Genomic DNA, 26653 nt, shown 5'->3' with positions numbered 1-26653 from the left:
CGAAAACGCTAGGGGAACGAGAATGCCCACGCCGCCAGACTTCCAAGTCTCTGCCTAGTGTGGAAGACTGCACAACTAGGGCGAGAGAACGGAAGAGCCGGGAGTGGCTCGCATGTCTAGCTCATAAAACCTGAGGGGCATAAGGGGCATAGACCAACCCGCAGCATTGCAGATGTCCTGCATAGACACACCTGCTAGAAAGGACGCCACACTTGAGTGAGCCTTGACTCCCAGAGGCGAGGGAAGATCAGAGGACTCATAAGAAATGGAAATGGCATTCACTATACACCGACCGAGGGTCTGTTTTGTAGCAGGAAGACCTCTCTTAGGGGGACCGCCACGGCCGCCACGTAGACCTTTAGGATGGAGTGGGTCAACCCTGCGGAAAAACGGGCCTGCAGGAACTCCAGAACTGTACCAACTGGGCAGTTACGAGCTGGGAGCTGGCGGTCTCCGCACCAAGAAGTGAAAAGCTTCCACTTCAGGGCATACAGTTTCCTGGAGCTCTGGGCTCCGGGCGGGGGTGGAGAATCGTACCCTCCACCTGTGAGAGGAGATCCCTCCTGACGGGAATCTCCCATGGAGAGCCGTCGAGAAGGGAAATAAGGTCCGAGAACCATACTCGGCCCGGCCAGAACAGGGCTACTAGCAGCAGACGGACCCCGTCCCGGCGCACTCTCTCTAGAACTCCCGGGAGCAGAGAAATCGGGCAAAAAGCGTACAGACGAAGCCAAGTCTGCACCATAGCGTCCAGTCCGAGAGGAGCTGGATGAATCAGAGAGAACCAGAGGGGACAGTGTGATGTCGTCTGAGTCGCAAACAGGTCCACCTGAGCGTGGCCAAAAAGTCTCCAAATCTACTTCACCACCTCGGGGTGAAGCCTCCATTCCCCGGGCCTCGGCCCCTGCCTCGACAGGATGTCTGCTCTCATATTGAGATGCCCAGGGATGTAAACTGCTCTCAGAAAAAGGAGCTTCCCTTGGGCCCACACAAGGATCTGGTGTGCCAGCTTGTACAAGGGGCGCAAACGCAGACCTCCTTGGTGGTTGATGTAAGAGACCACCGCTGTGTTGTCGGTGCGCACCAACACATGACGATCTCTTAGGTCTGGGAGAAAGTGTTTCAGTGCTCGAAACACGGCCAGCATCTCTAGGCAGTTGATGTGTCAAGTGAGATGGTGACCGTGGGCAGGGTGACCACTCATGACCGCACCCCAACCGGTGAGGGACGCATCCGATGCTAGCGTTATGCGGCGACAAGGAGCTCCCAGCACTGGACCCTGAGACAAGAACCAAGGTTTCTTCCACATGTCTAAGGCACGTAGGCATCGCCGCGTGACCTTGAGCATGCGAAGCGGGTTTCCCCTCGGGGAGAACCCCTTGGTCTTGAGCCACCAATGTAGTGGTCTCATATACAGCAGGCCAAAAGGTATCACGTTGGACGCAGCTGCCATCAGACCCAGCAGTCCCTGAAACTGATTGATAGTGAGTGACTGGCCTTCTCTCACTCTCTTGACTGCCGTTGAGTATCGACTCGATCAGAGCAGGAGACAGACGTGCCTGCATCGTGGTCGAATCCCACACCACGCCCAGATAAGTGGTCCTCTGTGCTGGAGAAAGCACACTTTTCTTGGTGTTTAGTCTTAAGCCAAATTCTTTCATGCATGCAAGAACGACATCTCGATGTCAAACCGCCATCTGCTCAACCAATCGTCGATATAATTGAGTATGTGGATGCCCTGGAGTCACAGGGGAGCCAGAGCTGCATCCACACACTTCGTGAAAGTTCAGGGTGAGAGTGCAAGGCCGAAAGGAAGAACCCGGTATTGGTAAGCTTTGCCTCCGAAAGGAAACCTCAGGAACTTCCTGTAACTGGGAAGGATGGAGAAGTGGAAGTATGCGTCTTCTAGATCGATCGTGACAAACCAGTCCTCAGACCTGATCTGAGACATGACTTGTTTGAGTGTGAGCATCCTGAACTTCAGTCGCATGACTGAGCGGTTTAACTGACGCAGATCTAAAATCGGATGCAACCCTCCATCCTTCTTTGGAACTATAAAGCACCGGCTGTAGAACCCGGACTCTCTTTTATGAGGAGGGACCACCATGATGGCCTCCTTCCTCAAGAGAGTATCTACCTCTTGTTCCATTACCAGAGCCTGCTCGGGACCCAGCAGGGTGGGAAGGACCCTGTTGAAAGGAGGCAGAGGAGAACCAAACTGGATTCTGTAGCCCCTCTCTACAGTATGCAGGACCCACTGAGACACATTTGGCAGTAGTTTCCACGTTGCTAAATTGTCTACTAAGGGAATCAGTCTCTCGAGACTGACCTCTGGTGTAATCAGAGTGGCTAGCTCAGTGCCCTGAAGCGGCGCACTGGCAGGGGATGGCTGAACTAACTGCTCTAGAGACCTCCGTAGAGGTAGTGAGCCTCTTAGTACCGCTACATTTCCGGGTGGTAGCTGAGAGAAGCGCTCACGGGAGACTGCTGCGCCCTGTAACATCGGGAGGGTTGACAGAACGATCTCCTGAGGGCACTAAAGAGAGACAGGCACCGTGTAATGCGGTGAACCCCGCTCTTCCCCAGAGGGGCCTGCCCTCAAAAGTCCTGAGGCACTGGCATCAGGACTTCTTCGTCGAGGATTCTTAGCCTCCAGAATAGCTCTTAGATCTGGCTTAGGCTTTTAAGTTCCCGACCCAGAGCGCCATTTAGACCCCTGGTCCTGATGCGGCTCTGTTTTTGGTCTTCCCTGTACGAGGAGCTGGTACGCGGAGGGGGCTGCTCCCGCCCAGCAGCCCCCAGAGCTGGAGAGTGGCGAGGGAGGAACCACTGAAATGCCACCGCTTGTTTACGAGCCTCCTGGTACCTGTCGACAACGGAGTTGACGGCGTCGTCGAACAGGCCAGAAGGCGCAAGGGGGGCATCGAGAAGGAAGACCCTGTCCTTCGCCTTCATATCAGACAGGGTCAACAACAGATGCCTCTCCGCTGCCACCATAGCTGACCAATAGCATGGGCGGTCTCCTTGGTGGCGCGGAGAGAGAGATCAGCGGTTCTCCTAAGCTCTGTGATATTCTCAGAATTGATTTCCTCACCTTCATCCAGCTCTTTAAGCAGGTCGGATTGGTACGCCTGTAACTCCGCCATGGTGTGCAGACACGCACCAGCCTGACCTGCTGCCACATACCCCTTGTCCACCAGCACCGAAAATGTTTGCAGCGGCTTGGAGGGCAATGCCGGAGCCTTTAAAGACGATGCCGCACAAGGGGGACAGATAGCTCGCGAGCGTCTGTTCGACCCGGGGCATCGCCCTATGACTGCGCTCATTCAACCCCGCAACATTGCCATAATAGTCAGAAGCGGGGACGAAGAGGCTGGCCGAGAATGGCCTGGCCCACGACCTCGACACCTCGGTGTGGAGATTGGGGAAAAAAGGCAGGCTCCGGCATGGAGGTGGTGGCCTAGCCTGCAGAAAGCGTTCGTATAATTTACTTTTCTGCAGTTCGGCTTGTTTCTCGGCCGGCTAGTCGATGTTTAACTTGGCCACAGTGCGAGTTACCACCTCCAACAACTCCTCGTACTGGGGCGATTGAGGGGGCGAATCCTCCCAGACGCTCTCCATGTCAACCTCCTTGGAGGAAGATAGGTGGAGCGTCAAGCCCATTCCCCAGGGGGAAGAAACCGCAGAACGGGCTTCCGATCCCAGAGATCTGGCAGGTGAAGAAGAAGATAGGGACTCTCCCGTCTCCATTCCGTTTACCAGATCCATCTGTAAACCCCACGAGTGCAGCTGCCGCTCTGCCTCGGCGGAAGCGGGGCCAGCACCGCGGGGGACACTAGTGAAGGCTCCCTTCTCGAAGAGATGCGTACGCAGGGGAAGACATTTGCAATGTGGGCAGTCAGCTCCCTCGAGAGCACTTCAAATGCTTTGTCTTAGCCTCAGCCTTAGACGTAGTGCAGTTTACTGGGACAAACAACACCAAATAAGACTCACAAACAGAGAGTATGACTGACACAACACAGAGCGCTTGCTGAATGACAGGAAGCTGATGCCGGTTCCACCGCACGTGCTTTTATAGCATCCTGGTCGTTTCGTCACCTGCCCGTGACATCTCACCCTTCTATTGGACTGATTACACATGTGATTCAGAGCGTGGTCACGCTGAAGGCGTTCCCATAGCGTTCGACGCAGCTCGAGTTCCTGAAGGGGAACAAGCAGTTAGGAAATAGACTGCAAGTCTAAAAGGGGCAAGTTTTTTTGAATAAAGAATATAATTACAATAGAGAGTGCTAGAGTTAGAGGGTCAAATAAAGATGGGAGAGATGTGTTTTTAGCCGTTTCTTGAAGATGGCTAAGGACTCAGTTGCTCAGACCGAGCTGGGTAGGTCATTCCAGTAGGAGGGAACATTTAATTTAAAAGTCTGTGAAAGTGATTTTGTGCCTGAAGTAATGAATTTAGGTAAAGGGGTGCAGAGCCAGCGGTGGTTTTGTAGGCAAACATTAATGCCTTGAATTTTATGTGAGCAGCTATTGGTAGCCAGTGCAAATTCATAAACAGAGGTGTGACATGCATTTTTTCGGCTTGTTAAAAATTAATCTGTTTTCTGTAATCTGGATTAATTATAAAGGTTTGATAGAACTGGCTGGAAGACCTGCCAAGAGATCATTAGCAATAGACCAGCCTGGACAGAACAAGAGCTTGAACAAGGAGTTGTGAAGCATGTTCCGAAAGAAAGGGCCTGATCTTCTTGACATTGAATAAAGCAAATCTGCAGGACCGGGCAGTTTTAGCAATGTGGTCTGAGAGAGTCAGCTGATCATCAATCATAACTCCAAGGTTTCTGGCTGTTTTTGAAGGAGTTATGGTTGATGTGCCTAACTGGATGGTGAAATTGTGATGAAACGCATGCAGCAAGGCAGTCTCGTTTGAATGTCCACTTCTGAAACCAGACCGGTTGCTGTCGAGGAGGTTTTCTGTGTGAGAAAGGCAGAGACTTGGTTGAACACAGCTCATTCAAGTGTTTTTGCAATGATAGGAAGAAGGGAAACTGGTCTGTATTTCTCTAAAAGAGATGGGTTAAGGGTGGGTTTCTTAAGTCAGGGGGTTATATGAGCCTGTCTAAATGCTGAGGGAAAAACACCAGTGTGAAGGGATGTGTTGATGTGAGTGATTGCAGGTACAACTGCAGGAGAAATGGCTTGAATGAGATGAGATGGAATAGGATCAAGTGGACAAGTAGTAGGATGATTAGAAAGGATGAGGTGTGGCAAATTGTGCACTGAGGTTTGTAATTTTATTAATGAAGAATGTGGCAAAGTCGTCAGCTGTTGGAGTTGATGAAGGAGGGGGAAGAGGAGGACAAAGGAGGGAGGAAAAGGTTTTAAAGAGCATGCGAGAGTTAGGCGAATTGTTCATTTTGTTGTGATAGTATGTCCTTTTAGCAGTGGAGACATTAGCAGAGAATGAAGAGAGGAGTGACTGATACACATTAAGGTCAGTAGTATTTTTTGATTTGCGCCACACCCTTTCAGCAGACCTGAGCTTAGAAAGATGCTCGCGGAGAACATCAGACTGCCAAGGGGCAGAAGGGGTGGTACGGCCTGGCCTGGAAGACAAGGGGCAGACAGTGTCTAAACAAGATGTAAGAGTGGAGCAGAAAGTATCAGTAGCACTGTTAGCATCAAGAGATAATAACTGTGTAGGGGGAGGAAGCGAAGATGAAACCATAGCAGATAGCTGGGAGGGTGAGAGTGAGCATAGGTTACGTCGAAAGATGACATGTGGAGGGGTATGTGTTGTGTCAGGAACCATGTTGAGGTTAAGAGTGAGGAGGAAGTGATCCGAGGTGTGCAGTGGAGTAACCAGTACATGATCAGTGGAGCAGTGTCGTTTGTAAATAAGGTCCAGTTGGTTGCCTGATTTGTGAGTAGCCATAGCTAACACTCTCTTGAGATCAAAAGAGGCAAGCAGAGTGTGGAAGTCTGCAGCCTGAGGTTTATCTAGGTGGATGTTGAAGTCTCCAAGCATAACTAGGGGATTACCATCCTCAGAAAAGGTTGAGAGCAGCACATTTAATTCATCCAAGAAGTTACCTTGTGGTCCTGGGGGTCGATAAACAACTACAAAATGGATTTTAAAAGGGTGGGTAATAGTGACTGAATGTGTTTCAAAGAAGCTGCTAATACCCAGAGAAGGTAAAGGAATACATTTCCAATCATAAGAGATAAGCAGACCAGTACCTCCACCTCTTCCAGTTAGACGGGGAGTGTGGGAAAATGAGAAATTACTGGAGAGTGCTGCATGAGTAGCAGTGTCCTCTGGTTTGATCAATGTCGCTGTCAGGGCCATGAGGTTTAGTCTTGAATGACTAGTAATAGATGTAATTAAATCTGCTTTTGTTTACTGCAGACTGACTATTCCAGAGACCAACAGAAAAATAAAGTAGTGTATTAGCAGACATAGGCAATGTGCACAGGTTGTTAGCATTGTGCTGCCTATAGTGTGTGATGCGTGGTTTGCGAGTGGCAGTAATAGTAGGGATATGGAAACACATAGTAAGAGTTGGACATAGAAACTGAAAAAGCAGTGTAGAAAGGTGTAAAAAAGAGGTTGAGTCAAAAGCAATGCTTATGCCCCTTGTCTGTTTCCCTGCACTGTGGAGTCACAAGGTAGAGTCGATTATCTTTACACTCTTCGGTCTTTACACAAGGAGGCTTCACACGAGGCCTGCCGTGACCGCTGCCGCGGTGTACTAACCTTTTTTATACCCGTTTGACAAAACGGAAATTGAATTCAGCTTAACACACTTTACTGTTTATCACAACAAAGGGCTAAGCAAGCGCAAAACACTGACAAGCTACATGATTCAGTACGAGACCAAACGCAACTTCAGCATGTCTCAACACAGTAAACAAAACAAGCGTTTCCTAGCAACGACAACTGCGTTAAACAGTAATGAGACAATAAATAAATACACTTATGATCTGCTTTTAACTTCCGCTGATTGACTGCTTCTTTCAAAGAGTATTTCTTTACACTGTCTTTTGCTAGCGCTTAAATACACTTTACTGTTTATCACATAAAAGGGCTAAGCAAGCACACGACACTGACAAGGTATGCGATACAGTATGAGACCAAACGCAACTTCAGCACGTCTCAACACAGTAAAGAAAACAAGCGTTTCCTAGCAACAACAACTGCGCTAAACACTAATGAGACAAGAATTAAATACACTATGATCTGCTTTTAACTTCCTCTGATTAACTGCTTCTCTCAAAGAGTATTTCTTTACACTGTCTTTTGCTAGCGCTTAAACACACTTTACTGTTTATCACAACAAAGGGCTAAGCAAGTGCACAACACTGACAAGGTATGCGATACAGTACGAGACCAAACACAACTTCAGTACATCTCAAAGCAGATTGTAAGTTTTCATTCATTTTATATAAATTATAAATCATATCCATAATTTTCTCAATACACTGTGTAAAGGATTCTCAAATGTGTTCACAATAGTTTAGCCAACCAAACTTGAATGTATTAGGAAAAGACAATTACAACTTTTATTTATTGGTTTTACACAAATCACAAAAATATATGTACCATTTTTCCAAACACAACAAACAAAGCTCTTTCATTTGTTACATTTTCAGTTGAACTTGGTATTTTCTCAATGAGCCCCAAATTAATAACTGCTGAGTACAAAAACACAGGAAATGCAGATTTCCTAATTGTTCACACATTTATCTCAATTACAACAAATATAAAAATGGAAAAGAAAAAAAGGCAATAAATAAATAAATTACATTTTTTTTTCAATTGCTAACATCCCTGTCCAATTTATAATCACATTTTCAAAACTCTAAACACAATTAGCAAAACATCCATCTGTTGTGACCATACCATTAACACAATTCATGTTGTTTTCACACAATATTCAGTCAATTAACATCTTTCTAAAATGCTTAAATTTTATTTTCACACAAGCTTACGCCATACCAAAATCATGGATCATTCTTATCTTTTTTTTACAAATGGTTAAACACAGCAGGACAGAAATGAAGACCTAATGTTCTAAACTTTAAATATAGTGTAAAGCCTCTACTTCTGCAACAAAAGAGCTGATAAGAATGATTTTAATAACTAATAATTGAGAAATAGCTAATTCAAATCTGAATTAAAACCCCTTAACTGTCACCGTCCCATATATGGGACGCCTAATTTACTTCAATGTATTACAATTAAATCCTAATCTAATCATTACAAACTATATATCGTTGGAAAGGTCTAAGACTCCTAAATTTATGACAAGAGTGCACCTCAAAACATATACATCATAACAGGAGTTCTGACCTTTGTCACAAAAAAATCTTCTTCGTTTCCTTTTTTCCTATCACATGTTTTAGTAATCATCAGAAATTATATATCATTTGAAAGCTTAAAACCTCCAAATTCATCCTGTGAAAACCATTTTGAAATCGGACACTGCAATACCATGGAAATCGTACTTTACAATCTTTTAGCGGGCTCCTCCCCCTTAGTGGGAGGTGTCATATTCCAAATGTATTACGGTCTTTTAGAATCAAAACTTTTCATACTCTTGACACAATACATATCGTTGGAAAGGTCTGAATCTCAAGATTCTATATTTGGTGGTATATTTTGTCATAGAAGTAATAGTGAGAGAGAAATGGATACATTTGTGACAGAAAAATGCATCAAAAAAATTAAATGGAGTTTGGATGGCACCCAGTGGCTGTTTGTGATATAACGCCTAAACAAAATTGCATAGGAACCTCAATTTTTTTTATATCAACTTCAAATTTGGAACACAACTTATTTAGACATATGGCGTTAATTTGGATATTTTTAGTCTTATTTACAAATGGTTAAACACAGCATGTCAGAAATGAAGACCTAATGTTCCAAACCTTAAATATAGCATAAAGCTTCTACTTCTGCAACAACAGCAGCTCAAAAGTATTGAAAAAATTGAAAAAAAATCTCTATATATAAAATATTGTAAAAACCGATAAGCATTTTTAAGTAACAGATCACTGAAATATTTAGAAATAGCTGATTCCAGTCTCAGTTGGAGGAATAGTCTTGTGTTGAAGCTCTTTCCATTACATCAATATAAAGTAAAAAATACCTCTTTTAATTGGTTTTGTGGATGCAGAACAACACAAAGAATCAGAGAGACAAAAAAGTAATGTCTGGCAGAGGGAGAGGAATAGTTGTAGGAGGTAGAGGAGTAGTTGGATCAGAAAAAGGGAGAAGAAGAGGTAGTGGAAAGGAGTGAGAATGTGTGTCGGACTGTGCATTTTTATGTTTGTTTGTTTTTTCCCCTTACACACGTGGAACCTATGAAAGCTTATTTCTGCCATGGAATAAAAAGGGTATTTGTGACTATTTTATCTCACAATTCTGACTTTTTTCTTTTCACCATCCACATCCAACCCCCACCCACTTGAAAGCAATTTCAATTCCAAATTTCAAAGGTTCCAATTGAATTTCTGCATAGGGGACCCTATGTATTATTATTATTTTTTATTTTTTATTGTACATTCTATAAAGTAATGACTCAGTCAGTTTTAGATAGTATGTTGCCAAGAATGAACATATTCAACACTTAAAAATGTGAAATTTTCAGTTTCAGTTGAAGGTAAACTGAAGGCTAAATTACAAAAAACAATGGATTTTTATATTGTCTATTATATGCAGGTAGAATTGAAACATGACAAGTAATGCAGTTTTTGTAAAGCCATCAACTGTTAGCATTTTTGACAGTCACTGTGCTATGATTGACTATATGTTTCTGTTGGATAGGAACTAGTGCTAATGTTTTGAACGAATGACTCAATTTTGAATCGGGTTTGCTGTGTTTTGATAGAATTAGTACATGTAGAAAAAGGTATTCCGCATTTTGAAATGTAGACTTTGTATTTATTTAACAAAATGTGGTTTTGGCAAGAAAATTAACTATTTGGCTAATTGTGTGATGTAGGTGTGTTGCAGTGTTAAGAGTTTAGAAAAAGTAAGCAATTGAAAAAAACTGTAACACTCTTTCTGACTTTCTGACAAGGGAGAAGGAGAGGTAGGGGGACAAAAGGCAAAGGGCTGTGTTTTTTTTTTTTTCACACACAGAAATTTCATTTTGTTAATAAAGCCTTTACTGCAGCAATTCTGTCACTTTTCTTTTACATTCCATAAAGTACTGATGACTCCTTCACTATGCAGTACACATACTATCTAAAATGAATCTACACATTCACACACAAAAAATGAAGAGCTCAGATGACTGAATTATTATTAATATTATTATTATTATTGTTATTGTTGTTGTTGCTGCTGTTGTTTAAAAGGATATCATATTGTTTGTCCTATACAAGTCAAACTGAAACATGACAAGTAATGCAGTTTTTGTAGTGCCATTAATTGTTAGAATAGAATAGTCTATGCTCTCTGATTAACTATGTTCCTGTTGGATAGAAAACTAGTGCAAATGTTTTGACCGAATGACTCGATTTTGAATCAGGTTTGCTGTGTTTTGATAGAGTTAGTATATGTAGAAAAGGGTATTCATTTTGAAATGTAGAGTTTGTATTTATTTAACAAAATGTGGTTTTGGCCAGAAAATTAACTATTTAGCTAATTGTGTGATGTTGGTGTGTTGCTGTGTTAAGAGTTTAGAAAAAGTACTTTAAGTATTGGTAAACACTTGTTAGCAATTGAAAAAAAAACTAATAAGAAGAAAAAATTAGAACAAGAGCAAGAATGAGAAGGGGAACAGGAAGAAGTGTAAGAGCAAGAGGTGGTGGAGTGGGTAGAGGAAGGGGTGTAATAATAGGGAGAATGGAGAACAGTGGAAGAGGTAGACGGAGGAGAGGAAAAAGGAGGAGAGGGTGTAAGAAGAGGAGAAGGAGCAAGAATAGTTAAGGGAGAAGGGGAGGAGTAGAGGAGTAGAGGCAGAAGAAATAGTTAGATTGAAGGGCAATGGTACGGTGGTAAGAGAAGAAAATATAAGAAGACATGAACAAAGAGGAGGACGTCTGCAGGGTGGGGGGGGTTCAGACAGGTTTCAAATTAAATCAGAGCCACCCTGATGTTATAAATCATAGTCTCTCCTTGGGAGTAGCTGGCCAGAGAGTTTAGCCAAACATAAACCGATACACAGTGGCTTCAATTATCCACACATTTGAGAGGGAAAAAACGGTGAGTAACTATGCCATTCTGGTTCTATGAGTCTAGTCTAGAGTCTTATCTATTTCTAATTCTAATTCTCTACTGTAAATCTTTTATTTGTTCAACATTTTGAACACTTTGTTGGATGAACAAGACTTATTTTCAAATGATCAAGAACACGCCATTGCTGACATGGTGGTCCAGAACAACACCATCCACCTCAAAGAAATCCAGCAAAAAATAATACATGACAATCAACTAATTCATAATATTTACCAATGCAGTCTTTCACAATTGATCATGTTATAAGGACTCTTAGAAGAAGTATATAAAGTGACCTTTGCAAGGAACTCAAATAGAGTGAAGGAGTTGCGATTCCAGTTTGTTCAGGTACCACAAAATTAAAAGCCACAAAATTAGCACTTTTACTGTAAAAATAAAAAATGGGTATTTCCTGGACATTATATGTCCATATACTATTACACTCTGGAAAAAAATCTGTCATCTCTATGTATAGTGCTGCGTCAAAGTGGGAGACCTCAATGTTCGGCAACATGTGTTTTTTTTTTTACTTTTTAAACTTTTGGATTTTGGAGTTGGATAGTAGTGGAACTCATTATGGGTAACTGTATGTTGATGAAGCTGGCTTTTACCTTTTGAGCAGTACGGTCCCACATATGGGATTTTTATTTCCGTGCCCATGGGAGTACGGTACCACATATGGGATTTAAAACGTTCGGTGACGTCGCATAACTGCCAAATTCAAACTGTGGTTTCGCGCTTTGGCTGGTGCTGAGCCAGAGAGAGATGTGCACTGCGCTTGTCATATTATCACAACTATGCAGTGTTCTTAACCACTTAATGCATATTTTAGGTTTCATACATTAAATGTATTGTTTTACTAGTACTTATGTGTATTTAAGAGTTAGTAAAATACACACAGATATCTATGGAAGCAACAACAACAATGCATTCAAATTTAATTTGCCGATGTGTTTCATATCAGAGACACATGTTCACTCTATTCTTCACCCAGTTCACTGGCCACTTACTTACATGTATTTCGGGAGAAACTGATGAATTCTCGTGCTTTAAATCCAACTGACAGGACTCTCTGAACTGCAGCTCAAACAAGCATGGCGGCATTATCACCATGTGTGCCACAACTTCAACAACTGGTGATGTGGCACATAATGCTTTCCTGGGCCCGTACAAAACTGAAAAACTCCAACATTTTTTAATCTCCCTCAGTGAAATCCTCTTTCCGCAGGTTGATCAGCAGCAAATGGAGCGAAATTTCGTAGTTATCTGGGACAATGTCCAATTTCATCATTCAGCACTGGTGCAAGAGTGTTTGAACATCAGATCAGAATGGCGTTCCTTCCTCCATATTCTCCTTTCCTGAATCCAACTGAGGAGTTCTTCTCCTCTTGGAGACAGAAAGTGTACAATCACAACCCTTACAACTAAGTTAGTCTTCAAACAATGGAAGAGGCCTGCAGAGACATTGAGGCAGAAGCTTGTCAAATATGGATTCAACATTCAACATTTGACTGAGACTCTGGTCCGCAGTCCACAGAGATTGGACCAAAAGGGCACTTAGCGTCTGTGATAATTTATTTAAGTGCATATGTCTTACTAACAAGAAACTATACTTTTAACCACAGTTCGAGACATGTGCAGGACATGTGCTATGTATGCCCGATCACCACCCAAAGACTGCAAAACACTGGATACCACCTGCAGGGAAGAGACCACATGGAAGACCGAAGAAGACATGGTTCCAGAAATTCAAGAAAGACCTGCAGATTATTAACATCAAGCTGGAAGATGCGGAGACAGTCGCAGCTGTTCAACCCGATCACATTCATCACTTCACACTGGAAGGATATTGTTGCGCAATGCGTAAACCTGCACAGGGAGTCCAAAGACTAAGACTAAGGGATGCTACAGCATAAGATCCAACAATTTTGTGACAATAAAATAATTTTAATGAGTTTAAAACACTTTGTGCAAAGAAATTCTTGAACCTGTATTATTTGAATTCTGTATTATTTGTAGAATCACATTATTATCACATATCATTTGTATCAAGAATCAGTTTTTGAATCTCTACAATGACGATAATCAGCAAAAAGCTTTATGCTGCAATGCATGATGGGAGCCACCATAGTACAAAACCAGTGATTGTCTTACTATTGGGAGATGAGAGGGTCTGTATTACTCACCAATGGAAAAAAAACTGAATGGCTCACTTGGAAGTGCTTCAGCCAATCATATAATGGCAGTAATGTCAGTGGCCGGAACTCAGTTACAGTTTACATTGCAGAGTTTCTAGTTGATTAATGTGCTTGTCTTGTGAATACATATTGCAGAAGACAAGTGATTTTGGTGCTTCAGCTGATATAATGATCAGAGTTTAAAACAGATGACGTGTCAAATAGATTACATGATATGATATGTTTGTTATCATATCGCTACTACAGTAGGATGCAATGTTTGTAGAATGTACTACTGAGTGGGGAAAAAGTGTGAAATTTAAAGTTAGACTGTATTTTGTTCATTAAAAAAATCGCTTCATTGGTCATACACAATACTGATACTAGTCAGTCACTAAAATATAATTAATTTGTTGAAATCTGGAAGCCATAGAAACAAATCCATAGAATTAGCCATTACACTGCATTAGTCATTACACTGGCTAAAGGTTGCAGGCTTGCCTTCCAGTGGCTCGCCAAACTCATCCATGACTCCCAGCATGCATTGCAGCATGACTAAATTATATGGCTAAATTGTCTTTTCTTTTATTGTCATTATTTACTTTTATTTTGCTGTTGTTTTGTTGTGACTTTAGCTTGTTTTATGTTCAGAGTTGAACTGTTTATCTGAATGTGTTCATTGTCACCACTGCCAACATTCATGCTGATTGATGTCTGTGTTTGTTGAAATTATTCAGTAGATGAAATCTGTGTGCGTGAGCATATTTTGTATTTATTTATTTTTTCTTTCAATAAATCAACATCTAAACATCTGTTATTCCCAAGAAGAAGAAGAAAACGTGTCTTGAAGTCTGTTGTAGTTGTTGTGATTCTCTTTATTCTGTTCTTCTTGTTTCTCTTTCCTTCAGTGATTCTACCTTTTAACATCACTGTTCATCACTAATGCTCTATTGTCACTTAATTAAGCACTTAATTATCTAATTAAATGCAACACTGCTTCAGTGTTACTTTTCCCCCCGGTTTCACAGACAAGGCTTAAGCCTAGTCCTAGACTAAAATGTATTTCAACTGAAAGAATCTTGCAATGACTGATATTAAAATATATCAGTGCCTTTGTCTCAAGATGCACACCAGTAATGTTTCTTTTCCTAAGCACATTTATAAAAATTACTTAAATGTCCAAATTGAACCATGGCCTAATCCTGCCTTAGTTTAAGCCTTGCTGTGAAACTGGGCCTTTAACACTCTGTAGAATGGACCCATGACACCCAGCAGCGTTAATTGTACAGCAGGGAATTTGCTGTGTGGAAAAAAAAGAAAAAGAAGAGTCAAAAAGTAGTTTCAATTTCAGATCTGACTCTATCAATTCCAAAACCAGGAATCAGAGCTGATTTTACAAACAGCCCTACTGATTAATCCTATAAAACTGAAAAACAAAACAAAACAAAACAAAACAAAACAAAACAAAACAGATCAGATCAGATGTACAGCGTAAACAAAGCTAATGTGGCTTGTGTTATTTCCGCATCCTATTTCCCTTTCTTTTACTCATCATTTTCCATCCTCTCAGTACTAACCCTCTAAATGAAAAATAAATACAGAAGTTGTTTTTTACCTTTCTTTGATGAGTATGTCTGGTGTCCAAAGCATTCCTTTTTTTATTGGAATTGTTTGAATTCCACAAAAGTCTTCGAACCACCAGAACAGGTCATTAAACCAAGCCTGCAAAGTTATTAATATCAGAATGATTATAAAAGGATCAATCCATCTCAAGTAGTCAGTAAAAATGTAGGTGGTTGTTTACTGTACCATTTGTAATGTTTATTTTTTTATCATTACCTCTATGTATTGGTATTGCAAAACCACCAGTTGTTTAACTTTTGTATTACTTGGTTGAACCACAGCAGCAGTCTTTGTGTCAACCCATAAAACATTTTGGTTGTACAGGTTATACCCAGCTAATGATTTTTGGTTCCCAGAACAAAGGATTTTTTTTTCCGTTTTTTTTTTTTTTTGGTTAGCCTAGCCTAGCCAGTATTGTCACGGTGCGTGTGGAGAGATGAAGCGAGGACTCAAGTGCAGGATGAATGTTCTTTCTTTTAATAATAAAATGAAACAAAAACAAACTAAAACAACCCCGAGGGGGAAAAACAGACAGGCAGGCTAGGAACTGCACTACATGCAGACATAACACACACAATGAAAAAACGACAGATCAGCCCAGGATTACAGACACCAGGAGAATAAATAGGAAAACAAATGAGGAGGCTAGCGAGGGAGACACAGGTGGAGCAACTTAAACAATAATGAGGTAACAAGATGGGCGGGGCAAGACAATAGACAGGAGAGAGCACATGGCAACAAACAAACACAACACAAGCCATGTGCTCACAGAACACAGTGTCATCTGGTGGCCATCCTGGGCACGCCCGCTGAAGACTGTGACAGAACCCCTCCCCTAAGGAGCGGATTCCAGACGCTCCACCAAAAGAAATCCCGGAGGGAGGCGGAACGGAGGTGGATCAGGGGGAGGGATGGTGGGCCAGGCCCGTGTAGTGGAAGAGGGCATGGAGATAGAGGTAAACCAGGGTACCAGGCCGGGCAAGCCATGTGCTCACAGTGTCATCTGGTGGCCATCCTGGGCACGCCCGCTGAAGACTGTGACAAGTATATTAATAATAAGCATGCTAATAAGCAACTAGTTGATAGTGAGAATTGGTCCCTATACTAAAGTGTTACCGATTAAATAACATTAAATCTGTCCATTATTGTCACAAGCCAGGCTTGAACACAGGTCTCTAGTGTGGTGGTTGAGAACTTTACCACAGAGCCACGTAAGTGGTAGTGTTGAAGCCAAACGAAACACTCGAGGCAGTATCCCAGGAAATGTAGATTTATAAAAAAAAATCTTTGCAAGAATAATCCAACAAAAGTTTTTATCGTCCAAGGAATTAACAACAGTAAAAAACAATGGTGAAAAAAAAAAAAACACTTGAGAAAATAAAAACTCCACGAGGGGAGAAAACAAAACCAGAGAACAAAAACAACCAAGGAAAGAAACTCAGGAAACCCTACTTGGGGTAGCTTGGGATGACTTGGCGAGACCCATCAGGAAACACAGGGCAAAGACTCAAGACAAGGGAGAAGACAAGACAGGTTTTAACAATGAGACATAAAACGTAGCGTTAACTCTATGGGAACGGGGAAGAAACAAACAAAAGGAAACAGGGTTAACTTTCCTTGCAATGCGAAAAGGGGATATGAATTTCTGGGAAAGCTTCCTCGATTCAACCCGGAGGGGCAGGTTCTTGGTGGCTAACCAGACTCTTTGACCAGCTCGGAAATTAGGTGCCGTCCGGCAGCAGCGGTTAGCCTGATGTTGGTATCTCTGGGAGGTCTGAAGAAGGATACGCCTAGCCTTCCTCCAGCTCTGCCGGCAGCGTTGAACCAAACGCCATGCAGAGGGAACGCCTAACTGTGCCTCTTCCACGGGAAACAATGGAAGGGTATACCCGAACTGGCATTCGAAGGGGGATAGTCCAGTGGCCGAGGACTGGAGGGTGTTGTGGGCATATTCAGCCCACATGATGTAGGTAGCCCAAGAGGCGGGGTTATTGGCCGCCATACATTGCAGGGTGGTCTCCAGATCCTGGTTAATCCGTTCCGTCTGGCCATTAGACTCAGGATGGAAACTGGACGAAAGGCTGTCTGTGGCTCCAATCAGCCTGCAGAAGGCCCCCAGAACCGGGATGAGAATTGGGGCCCTCGGTCAGAGACAATATCCAGGGGAATTCCAAATACCCGGAAGACATGGTTCATGAGGAGCTCAGCTGTCTCTTTGGCCGAAAGCAGCACGGGGCAGGCCTCCACATAGACCTTTATGTCCTCCTTGATGGACGGCCACCAAAACCACCGCTGGAGGAAGTCAAGTGTGCGAGCAGTTCCCGGGTGGCATGTCAAGGGAGACTCATGACCCCACTGCAAGACCCGGGCCCGGGCAGATCGAGGAATGTACAGGCGTCCTGTGGGACCACCTCCTGGATCCGGCTCCTGGGCTTCTCGCACCACCCTGTCCAGTTCACAGTGAAGGGGCGCAGCGATCCTTGACCTTGGAATAATCGATGCCAGAGGTTTCTTCTGTGTCTCGGAAGAGTAGGCTCGGGACAGGGCATCCGGCTTGACATTCTTGGTGCCAGGTCTGTAAGACAGGAGAAATTGGAATCGATTAAAAAACGAAGACCATCGAGCCTGCCGAGGGTTCAGCCGCTTAGCCTGCTGGAGATACTCTAGGTTCTTGTGGTCCGTGAGAACCTGGAAAGGGTGCCGAGCCCCCTCAAGCCAATGGCGCCATTCTTCCAAGGCAAGTTTTACCGCAAGCAACTCTCGATCCCCCACGTGGAAGTAGTGCTCGGCATCCGACAGCCGACGAGACATGAAGGCGCAAGGGTGCAATTTTCCATCCTCACCCCTTTGTGACAGGATGGCCCCTACGCCCACCTCCGAGGCATCCACCTCCACCACGAAAGGTCTTTCTGGGTCGGGGATTGAGAGAATGGAAGCGGAAGTGTAGCTGCGCTTGAGATCCTGGAAGGCCCCCACTGCCTGTGGACCCCGGTGAATCTTGACTCCTCCTCCCTTGGTCAGCGCAGTCATGGGAGCCACCACAGAGCTGAAATTCTTAATGAACCTCCTATAGAAGATAGCGAAGCCGACGAAGCGTTGAACCTCCTTGACTGTGGCAGGAATGGGTCAGTTTAGGACAGCCTCGGTCTTCTTAGGGTCCATCTACACATGGCCACTAGTGATGATGAACCCAAGAAATTGAGCCTGGGTGACATGAAACTCACATTTCTCAGGCTTCACAAAGAGATGATTGTCAAGAAGTCTCTGGAGGACCCTGCTGACATGCCCCTCGTGCTCCTCCCATGACCTCAAGAAAATGAGGATATCGTCAAGGTACACAAAGACGAATAGATTAAGCATGTCCTGGAGAACGTCATTAATCAGTGCTTGGAATACAGCGGGGGTGCTGGTGAGCCGAACGGCATCACTAGACACTCATAGTGCCCTGTTGGGGTGTTGTAGGCCGTCTTCCATTCGTCCCCCTGCCAGATCCGCACGAAATGGTAAGCATTGCGTAGATCCAGTTTAGTAAAAATGGAAGCCCCTTTTAGCAGCTCGAAAGCAGTGGCCATGAGAGGAAGGGGATATCGATTCAGAACTGTGATCTTGTTGAGGCCCCCGTAATCAATACACGGCCTAAGACCCCCATCTTTCTTCCCCACAAAGAAGAAGCCCTCTCCAGCCGGGGAAGTAGAGGCACGGATGATGCCGGCTACCAAGGACTCCTTGATGTAGGTATCCATAGCTGCGCGCTCGGGGGGAGACAAGGAGAAAATCCGAACCCTGGGAGGGCATGAAGCAGGGAGTAGTTGGCACAGTCATGAGGTGAGGTGGTAAGGAGGTGGCCCGGGACTTGCTGAACACTGCCTTAAACTGATAATAGGAACTGGGAACTCAAGACAGGTCAATAGACTCTTGAAACTCGGAACTAGGGGCTGAGGGACTCTGAAATAGTCCGGTGAGTTGGCAAGTGGCACCCCAGCTCAGAATGGTGCCAGCGGATCAGTCGATTCGGGGATTATGTCTGCGCAGCCAGGGGTGACCCAGGATAACAGGAAACTCTGGAGAGTCAAACAGATAGAAGGTCTCCTCCTGCTGGTGTTGAAGGACGGTAAGTCGCAGGGACTAAGTGGTCTCTGTTCCAGAGGTCTGCCGTCTGATGCCATAACTGCCTGGGGATGAGGAAGGAGTTGGGTAAGGATCTTAAGTTCCTTAGCTAAGGATAGATCCAGGAAGTTGCCTGTGGCGCCGGAATCGATCATGGCCTGGACTGGATGCTGGTGACCCTCCCAGGACAGAGTGGCTGGAACAGCTAGGACGGCGTTAGTAGGAGGAACTCTAATTTTCCTCCTCGGTGGGGACCCCCGTTTCCCGAGAGCTTGGAACAAGTGGAGCGAAAGTGGCCGGAAACCCCACAGTAGAGGCAACGTCACTCCCTCATGCAACGTTCCCTCTCGTTAGGAGAGAACCTGGAGCGACCCAACTGCATGTCTTCTGGGGAATCATGGGGCTGTTCAGGGACTGGGGAAGCCCTGGACAAAGGCACACGAACTGGAGAACCAGACCTGCTCACAGGAACTTGGGACTGAGACGCCTTGCGGCGAGCCACCCTCCACTCTCTCAGGCGATTGTCCAGGCGGATGGCCATTGCAATGAGGGACTCGAGATCATCAGCTGGTTCTCAGATGGCTAACTCATCTTGAATGGGCTCAGACAACCCTCCCTGAAAGCAGACCATCAGTGCCTCATCATTCCATCCGCTCCCTGCCGCGATTGTCCGAAACTCAGTGGCGAAATCTGCTGTACTGCAGGAGCCCTGATGGAGAGTAAGCAGGCGCTTGGAAGCGTCCCGACCACTGACTGGATGATCAAACACTCGCTTGAACTCTTCATCAAAGGCCACATAGGACTCACAACAAGCATCCTGGGATTGGCACACCGCAGAGGCCCAGGAGAGTGCTTTGTCTGGGAGAAGGGTAATAATGTAAGCAATCTTGGAGCGGTCTGTAGAAAAACTTGAGGGCTGGAGCTCGAAGGTCATGGAGCACTGAGGGAGGAAACCCTGGCAGGAACTAGGATCCCCAGCGAAGGGATTGGGAGGGGGTAGTCGAGGCTCCGCAAAAGGAGTAGGCCTGTTGCCACTCAGGGATGATGCAGAGGAAGGTGAAGAACCAGGGAGCCATTCAAAGAGCTGGTGGATGGAACTCATCACATTGACCAGGAGTTGAGAGTATTTGGCCATCAGCTCCTCCTATTGGCAGAGAACGGCTTCATGGCGCTGGAAAGATGATTTGTGTTGGGCGATCACCGCCAACAGGTCGCTGGAACCGAGTGTCTCTGGGTCCATGGCTGAATCTGTTTTTCTGTCACAAGCCAGGCTTGAACCCAGGTCTCTAGTGTGGTGGTTGAGAGCTTTACCACTGAGCCACGGAAGTGGCAATGTCAGAGCCAAACAAAATGGCACTTTTCCACTGCATGGTACGACTCGGCTCAGCACGGCTCAGTACGGCACGGCTCGACTCGGCTCGGTTTGCATTTCCACTGCAGTTTAGTATCGCTTTAGAGTGGGCGGGATTATTCACATGTCGTTAGTTGCGCCGCCTATACTGCCACGACTCCTGAAAAACGTTTTCATTCAGCATCACCCCATCAAGCTCTCGCTGGATCCGCTCCTCTGCTATCAACAGAGGAACGTCTGTACTTCCGCAACAGACAACAAAACTTTTTGGCACTCGTTCAAAACAGTTGCGTTCGATCCTTCACTGGCTGTGCTGATTTAAATCTAGCGGTTCTGTTGTGTCTCATGTTGCAAGTTCAGTGACGCAGGTAGTGACGATTCTCTCCGGCCAATCCGTGATTAGCAGAGTTTACACGTCACGTTTTGGTAATGGTACGGTTCACTTGGAACCTCAACCGAGGTGGTACTAAAAAAAAGTACCAGGTACCAGGTACTGTACCCAGTGGAAAACCCCCCAAAAGGGAACCGTACCGAGCCGTACCGTGCCGTACCATGCAGTCGAAAAGCACGGAAACACTCGAGGCAGTATGCCAGGAAATGTAGATTTATTTAAGGCTAAGGGGAACACAGGGGGCCTCTAGAGGCACGGAGACAAACTACAGGAGGTACAGGATGCTGAAGCATTATTATGTAAGATTTACTAGATGGGGTACCCATATTTTACATTCCTTCAGCAGCACTATTAGTTTTAATGGAACATGCTTCTCTCTTTTGGTCCGTAAAGAAAACCTTCTCGATTAATATCATGTTCTCTTCAATTAGTTGTATCAAATCTCTCTGAAATCATATTTACTTTCATATTTATGCTAATTCGAAGTAATTAATCGATAAAGAAATCAATAAAAGAATGTTAGTCAGTAAGCCAGTAAAATTAAATGACCACTAATTTTTTAATTATGTGAGTGTGTGGCTTTCTGTGGAAAAAAGGGGAAAGCACGTGCTGGAGAAGCACATGTGCGCTGAAAGAGAATGATGAAGACAGAAACCAACTCTTTTGAAATTATGCATTCTGTACTTTTCACATGGCTTTTCATGGCTTAATATTTTGGCTATAAAGTTGGATTTATCTGATCATTACAACATATTTTGATTTATCTAATTTCTATATTTTATTAAAAGCTGTATTAATTCCAGAGCTTTGTATAGTTCATTACACAAAAACATATTAAATGTTTTAATTGGGAAGGGTAGTTTACATGGTTAGAAGTATCCTATATAATATAACACACACACACACATATACTATATATATATATATATATATATATATACACACACACACACACACACATTAGAGTACGTTCTGTTACGGTTAAGTTATTTAAAGGTTATTTAAAATATCTGCAATATTGTAAGAATATTGTTGCTAATATTGTTGCTAAATAATAATTTAAAATCATTAGGGAACATTTTGCATAAGTTATTTTTAGGTTATTATTAAAATTGACTACCCTGCAACATTCTGTAAACGTTATTGTATCTTTACTTTATTTAAATATAACTTCCGTGCATCACTCTTGGGACATTATTTTATGGTTGCAAAAAATACAAATAAATACATACATGCATACATACATAAATAAATAAATAAATAAAAAAGCACATTTCTAGAATGTTATGACAAATACTAACTTTAGGGGAACATTTAGTGTTTGCTGGGTATATACGTGTTTATGGAAACCTCAGTATCTCAGCTCAGGATGACCTTAGCTCCTGAAAACAAAAACAATTTTTTAGAGCAGTGTTTCTCAACTTAGACCCTGGGGACCCACCACCCAAAATGTTTAAGATGTCTCACTAATTAAAACACCTGATTCAGCTCATCAGCTTGTTCGTGTTTTAAATAGGAAGACATAATACATTCTCTGAGGTGGATCCAGTGGACTGGATTGAGGAACACTGCTCTATAGAGTACATTATATTTTGTACATTCATGCTTCTTAGACATGCCTGTTTCACACTGGATGCATAAGCAGCACGCCCATGTTACTGCTTTCACACTGCCAGCATTTGTAACATGCAGCTGACCCATAGTGTGCACCATATACAGAATACATGATGCAATGGTGAGCCATGGATGAGTTAGGCTGCATTTACACTTGGTATTAACATGTGATCACCGTGATCCGATCAAGCAAATCAAACAGCACACGGCACGTTTACACTTGGCAACATCAACTGACTTCTCTAACTGGATAACCGATCGGATCTGTCTTTCCCGCACAATATTTAAATAAGTCTGCAGAGAATGGCCCCGGTGCAAAGTCGACCTGAAGTGGTAGGTTTTCTTGTAAAAACCATTTTCAGTCGTAGGACATTTTACAAATCAAATATATAAATGTACGAGTCTCACTAGCACTCCACAGCCTGGTGTTCAATATCTCTCTTCTGGCAGGGTTTTGCGTGACGTTGACCTACGAATGCAGACACGATGGCTGGACTGCATTTACATTTCACTGAGATCTGATCGCAATTCGTCATCAACTACCTCTGGACCAGGACATAATAACATTAACGGATAACATTCCGATCAGAAGCACGTTTACACTTGTCTTTTCAATATATATGTGGACAACATCCGGATACAGGTTGCATGTTAATGCCAAGTGAGAAACTGAGGAACATCCTGATCTGAGATATTAAGGTCAAACATCCATTTGTCAAGCAACTATTGGACTACTTGTGATGGATCTACAAGAGTGAAATCACTGATATTCAAACAAATCTGATGGTTATATCCAACAAAGTTTTGTAAACTAAGTAACACTTTGTGAAATAAGAGCAAAATAGATTAATAAATCACTTACAGTTATAATTTTGACCTGTGTTGTGAGGCTCTGGGCTTTTTCATTCTGTAGATAAATTGTAAAATTATGATACAACAACTGTTTGACATTATAATCTGTATGAAAAGATCAGTCATGCTGGACTCATACCACATCTATGATGGAGGTCACATATAGATCCACATAAACATCGGTAGTAGGGCTCCAGTATACAGGCCGCATGTCCGTCGTTAGAATGTTAGTCTTGTCGAAGCCAAGATGTTCAAAAATTTCCTTGTAAGCTGAAGAATAAGCTGCATAACTGCAGTTTTCAGCATCAGACACCCACCCTGTGAAGATGAGACTCTCTGTTACATACCAGAATATATTCCCTAAACAACCAGTAAGCAACTTTCACTGTTGTCAATTTTGCTGAATCCTCTCTTGTGCATATTACTTAACAAATGCATGTACTAACTGAAACTTAAATTAAGAGTTGTTTCAATGAAATAATTAGTCTTGTCGGCTTTACCTGACATGTGTTGTTCTGTCAACATAATATTGAAGAGGAAAATTCACAAACTGATAAACAATGCAAGATGCCCTTTTATGCACATCAAGGTTCAAGGTTCAAGGTTCAAAGTTTATTATAATAATAATCACCCTTTGGGTTTAAGTTTATTAAGCCCAAAGGGCGATTATTGGTGCAGCATAAAATTTGTAAACATCATACAAAACACATAAGCAATACAATATGATATCAATCATATTTGATGTCCAAGAGCAACATTGATTAATGCTGGTGTTTTTGTTTTTCTTTCACAGCCTATATTTAGGGCCCAAGCCACTAAGTCGCAGGGCCCTATTGATTCCCTAAGGATTATTATTTTTAGGGCCAAAGCCACTAAGACGCAGGGCCCTATTAGCCGCTTTTCCACTGTCGGGCCAGTGCTTTAAACGGGCCGGGTGGGGTTAATAGCCTCGGACCTTTAGCACCGAGCCCAAAATCGGGCCAGAAGCTCCACTGCGCTTCACTAAAACCTGCCCTTTACACGCCTCTCTGGAACAACGTCACGCATCCCCATCATTTCACCAACAAAGAGAAGTTATCAGAAAACTAATAAGAAATAAGTCACTGGAACTAGCGCGATCACAAAGCGAACATGATGAAAGTGGCCATTTGTTTGCATGTTTTGTTAAAGATTTAAATCCAAAAGCATTGATGTTTTACAATAATAAGTGATACATTGATAATAATGAATTAATTTATCAGGATTCAAAATTAGTCACACAGAAATAAAGCGGTATGAACAGTTATTTCACAAAAGAAAGAGGACACATAGTCGAGTCTGTTTCTGTTTATTTGTAGTCACAGTATACATCACATTTAGAAAGAATGATAATTTCTATATTCTTTCCATCAAAAAATACGACTTGAGAGGGAGCTCCTGAACAAAAACAATTATGATATTTTTTATGACATACGCAGAGCTAAAGTCTGGAGACGAGACAGATCAAATACGTTACTAAATAAATACACGATTGTGATAGTCTGAATGAGAAGCTGACATCTGATTTCTTCAAGTGGTCGTAGGTTATTTACCATATTTACTAATGGCTAGTGTGCATAGTCTTTTGCGTCGCTTGTAAATATTTATACCTTGGATGGTGATCATAATTCACATCGGATCTCAAACAGAAGTTATTTCAAACACTTGCTGCTGTCTGAAAGTGAGTTTTGAGCAAATTTTTTTTTAAAAGTCTTTAATGCTGGTGTTAGCTGTTAACTTTCTGAAATGATCCGCGGCGCTGACGCTCTCTAGACACGGAGAAACTCCGCCTTTGTTCATAACCACTCCTCTAGCCCCAGCTAGCCTGCTTTGGCCCAAGGTTTTTGTTGGACTAAAAAACCCAGGCCGTTGGCCCCGAGAAAGCACCGACGAGGCACGATCAAGCCCCGGAAGTGACGCCTACTTTTGGCCCGACAGTGGAAACGCGGCTATTGATCCCCTAAGGATTTTTTTTTTAAATTTCCGGGGGGTTTTGGGGGCCTTAACATGCTCAAAAACTCTTGAAAATTGGCACACAGGTTTAAATCTGCTGCCATTAGGATGCCGCAGAGGCTGGGACCCGGGCGTGGCACAGGGGCTCTACGGCACCCCCTGGAACACAGTCAGAAAACTTGATGTGTATCTCACACATACTTGCACGTATTCATATGAAACTCGGTACACATATAGATCTCATTGAGCCGAACATTTGCACTGCATGTCATAGGCTCCGCCCAACAGGAAGTTGGCTATTTAGGGCTTGGTAAAAGCACATGCTCTGGAATTTGATATACTCCTCTGAGGATTTCAAACCGATTGCCACCAAACTCTGTGAAAATGATCTCAAAACATTGGGGATGCTAAATTGTGAAGGGATTTTTGATATCTCGAATGGTTTGCCTGTGGTGAGGCGATGAAGTTATGATGAGAAATGAGAAACAGGAAGTGTCTAATAATATCCACATGTATTATCTCGTTTTGATCAAACTTCAGTGGTTTGTTCATTGTATGATGCCGATCGCATAGATGTGACTATTAGGAGTCGAAGTTATAGCACCACCACCTGGCAACAGGAAGTGTGTCATTTTCAAAATTCTTTGAATTCAGCATCTTAGTTTTACTCGATTTGCTTCAAACTTCATCAGAATAATGTCAAAACAGGGCCGATGTAAAACTGTGAAGGGATTATTGATATATAAAATACTGTTGCCATGGCAATGTGTCAAACTTGAATATTCTTTTCTGGTGATTTTGAGGTAGATAACATGCTTAGAATTTCATGAAACTCAACACACATATCAGTATTAATGATAGATAGACACTGGCAAAAGCTCATAAAATGGCGTGAAAGAGCACCACCTTTTGACAAAACTTGGGAGGTTAATTTTAGCTACAGTCACCAAACTTGGTACATGTATTGTTCTCATCAAGCCGGACAACTTTCTAATTTACAGTCATTAGCTATGACCAACAGGAAGTAGGCTATTTTGATTTGAATGTGGATTTTTTGAAAAATATGGCTATGAATTAATGCATACTAGTCCTATGAAAATCATAAAATTCACACAAAACTTTTTCAACAAGATTGCAAAACATTGAGGAACTTAAATTGCGAATGGATTTTGGATATCTTGAACAGTGTTGCCGTGGCAATTTATTAAAGGAAACAGTAATTGTCTTATATGTTTAAAGTGCATTATCCAAACTCTTCTAAACTTTTTACTTACAGAGAACAAGTCATTTTGAGGAAAAAATGCTTGGTTTTTATTAATTTACAAAGCTCTATGGATAAC

General features: G+C 43.1%; 1 protein-coding gene across 1 annotated transcript in view; it reads right to left on the bottom strand.

The window, feature by feature from the left end:
- The window catches only part of LOC107677928 (5-hydroxytryptamine receptor 3A-like), a 57768-nt gene extending 32782 nt beyond the window's left edge, over positions 1 to 24986 (bottom strand). Inside the window, exons 1-4 of the mRNA XM_016473034.1 lie at positions 24971 to 24986; positions 23482 to 23660; positions 23353 to 23397; positions 15020 to 15126 (exon numbers count right to left, since the gene is read on the bottom strand). Of these exons, the coding sequence (XP_016328520.1) occupies positions 15020 to 15126; positions 23353 to 23397; positions 23482 to 23660; positions 24971 to 24986 (347 nt within the window). The remainder of the gene's footprint in view (positions 1 to 15019; positions 15127 to 23352; positions 23398 to 23481; positions 23661 to 24970) is intronic.
- Positions 24987 to 26653: the final 1667 nt, after the last annotated feature.

Source organism: Sinocyclocheilus anshuiensis, unplaced genomic scaffold (genome assembly GCF_001515605.1).
Source record: "Sinocyclocheilus anshuiensis isolate Anshui unplaced genomic scaffold, SAMN03320099.WGS_v1.1 scaffold173, whole genome shotgun sequence".
Classification (NCBI taxonomy): domain Eukaryota; kingdom Metazoa; phylum Chordata; class Actinopteri; order Cypriniformes; family Cyprinidae; genus Sinocyclocheilus; species Sinocyclocheilus anshuiensis.
This window is presented reverse-complemented; position numbering and strand designations above follow the sequence as displayed.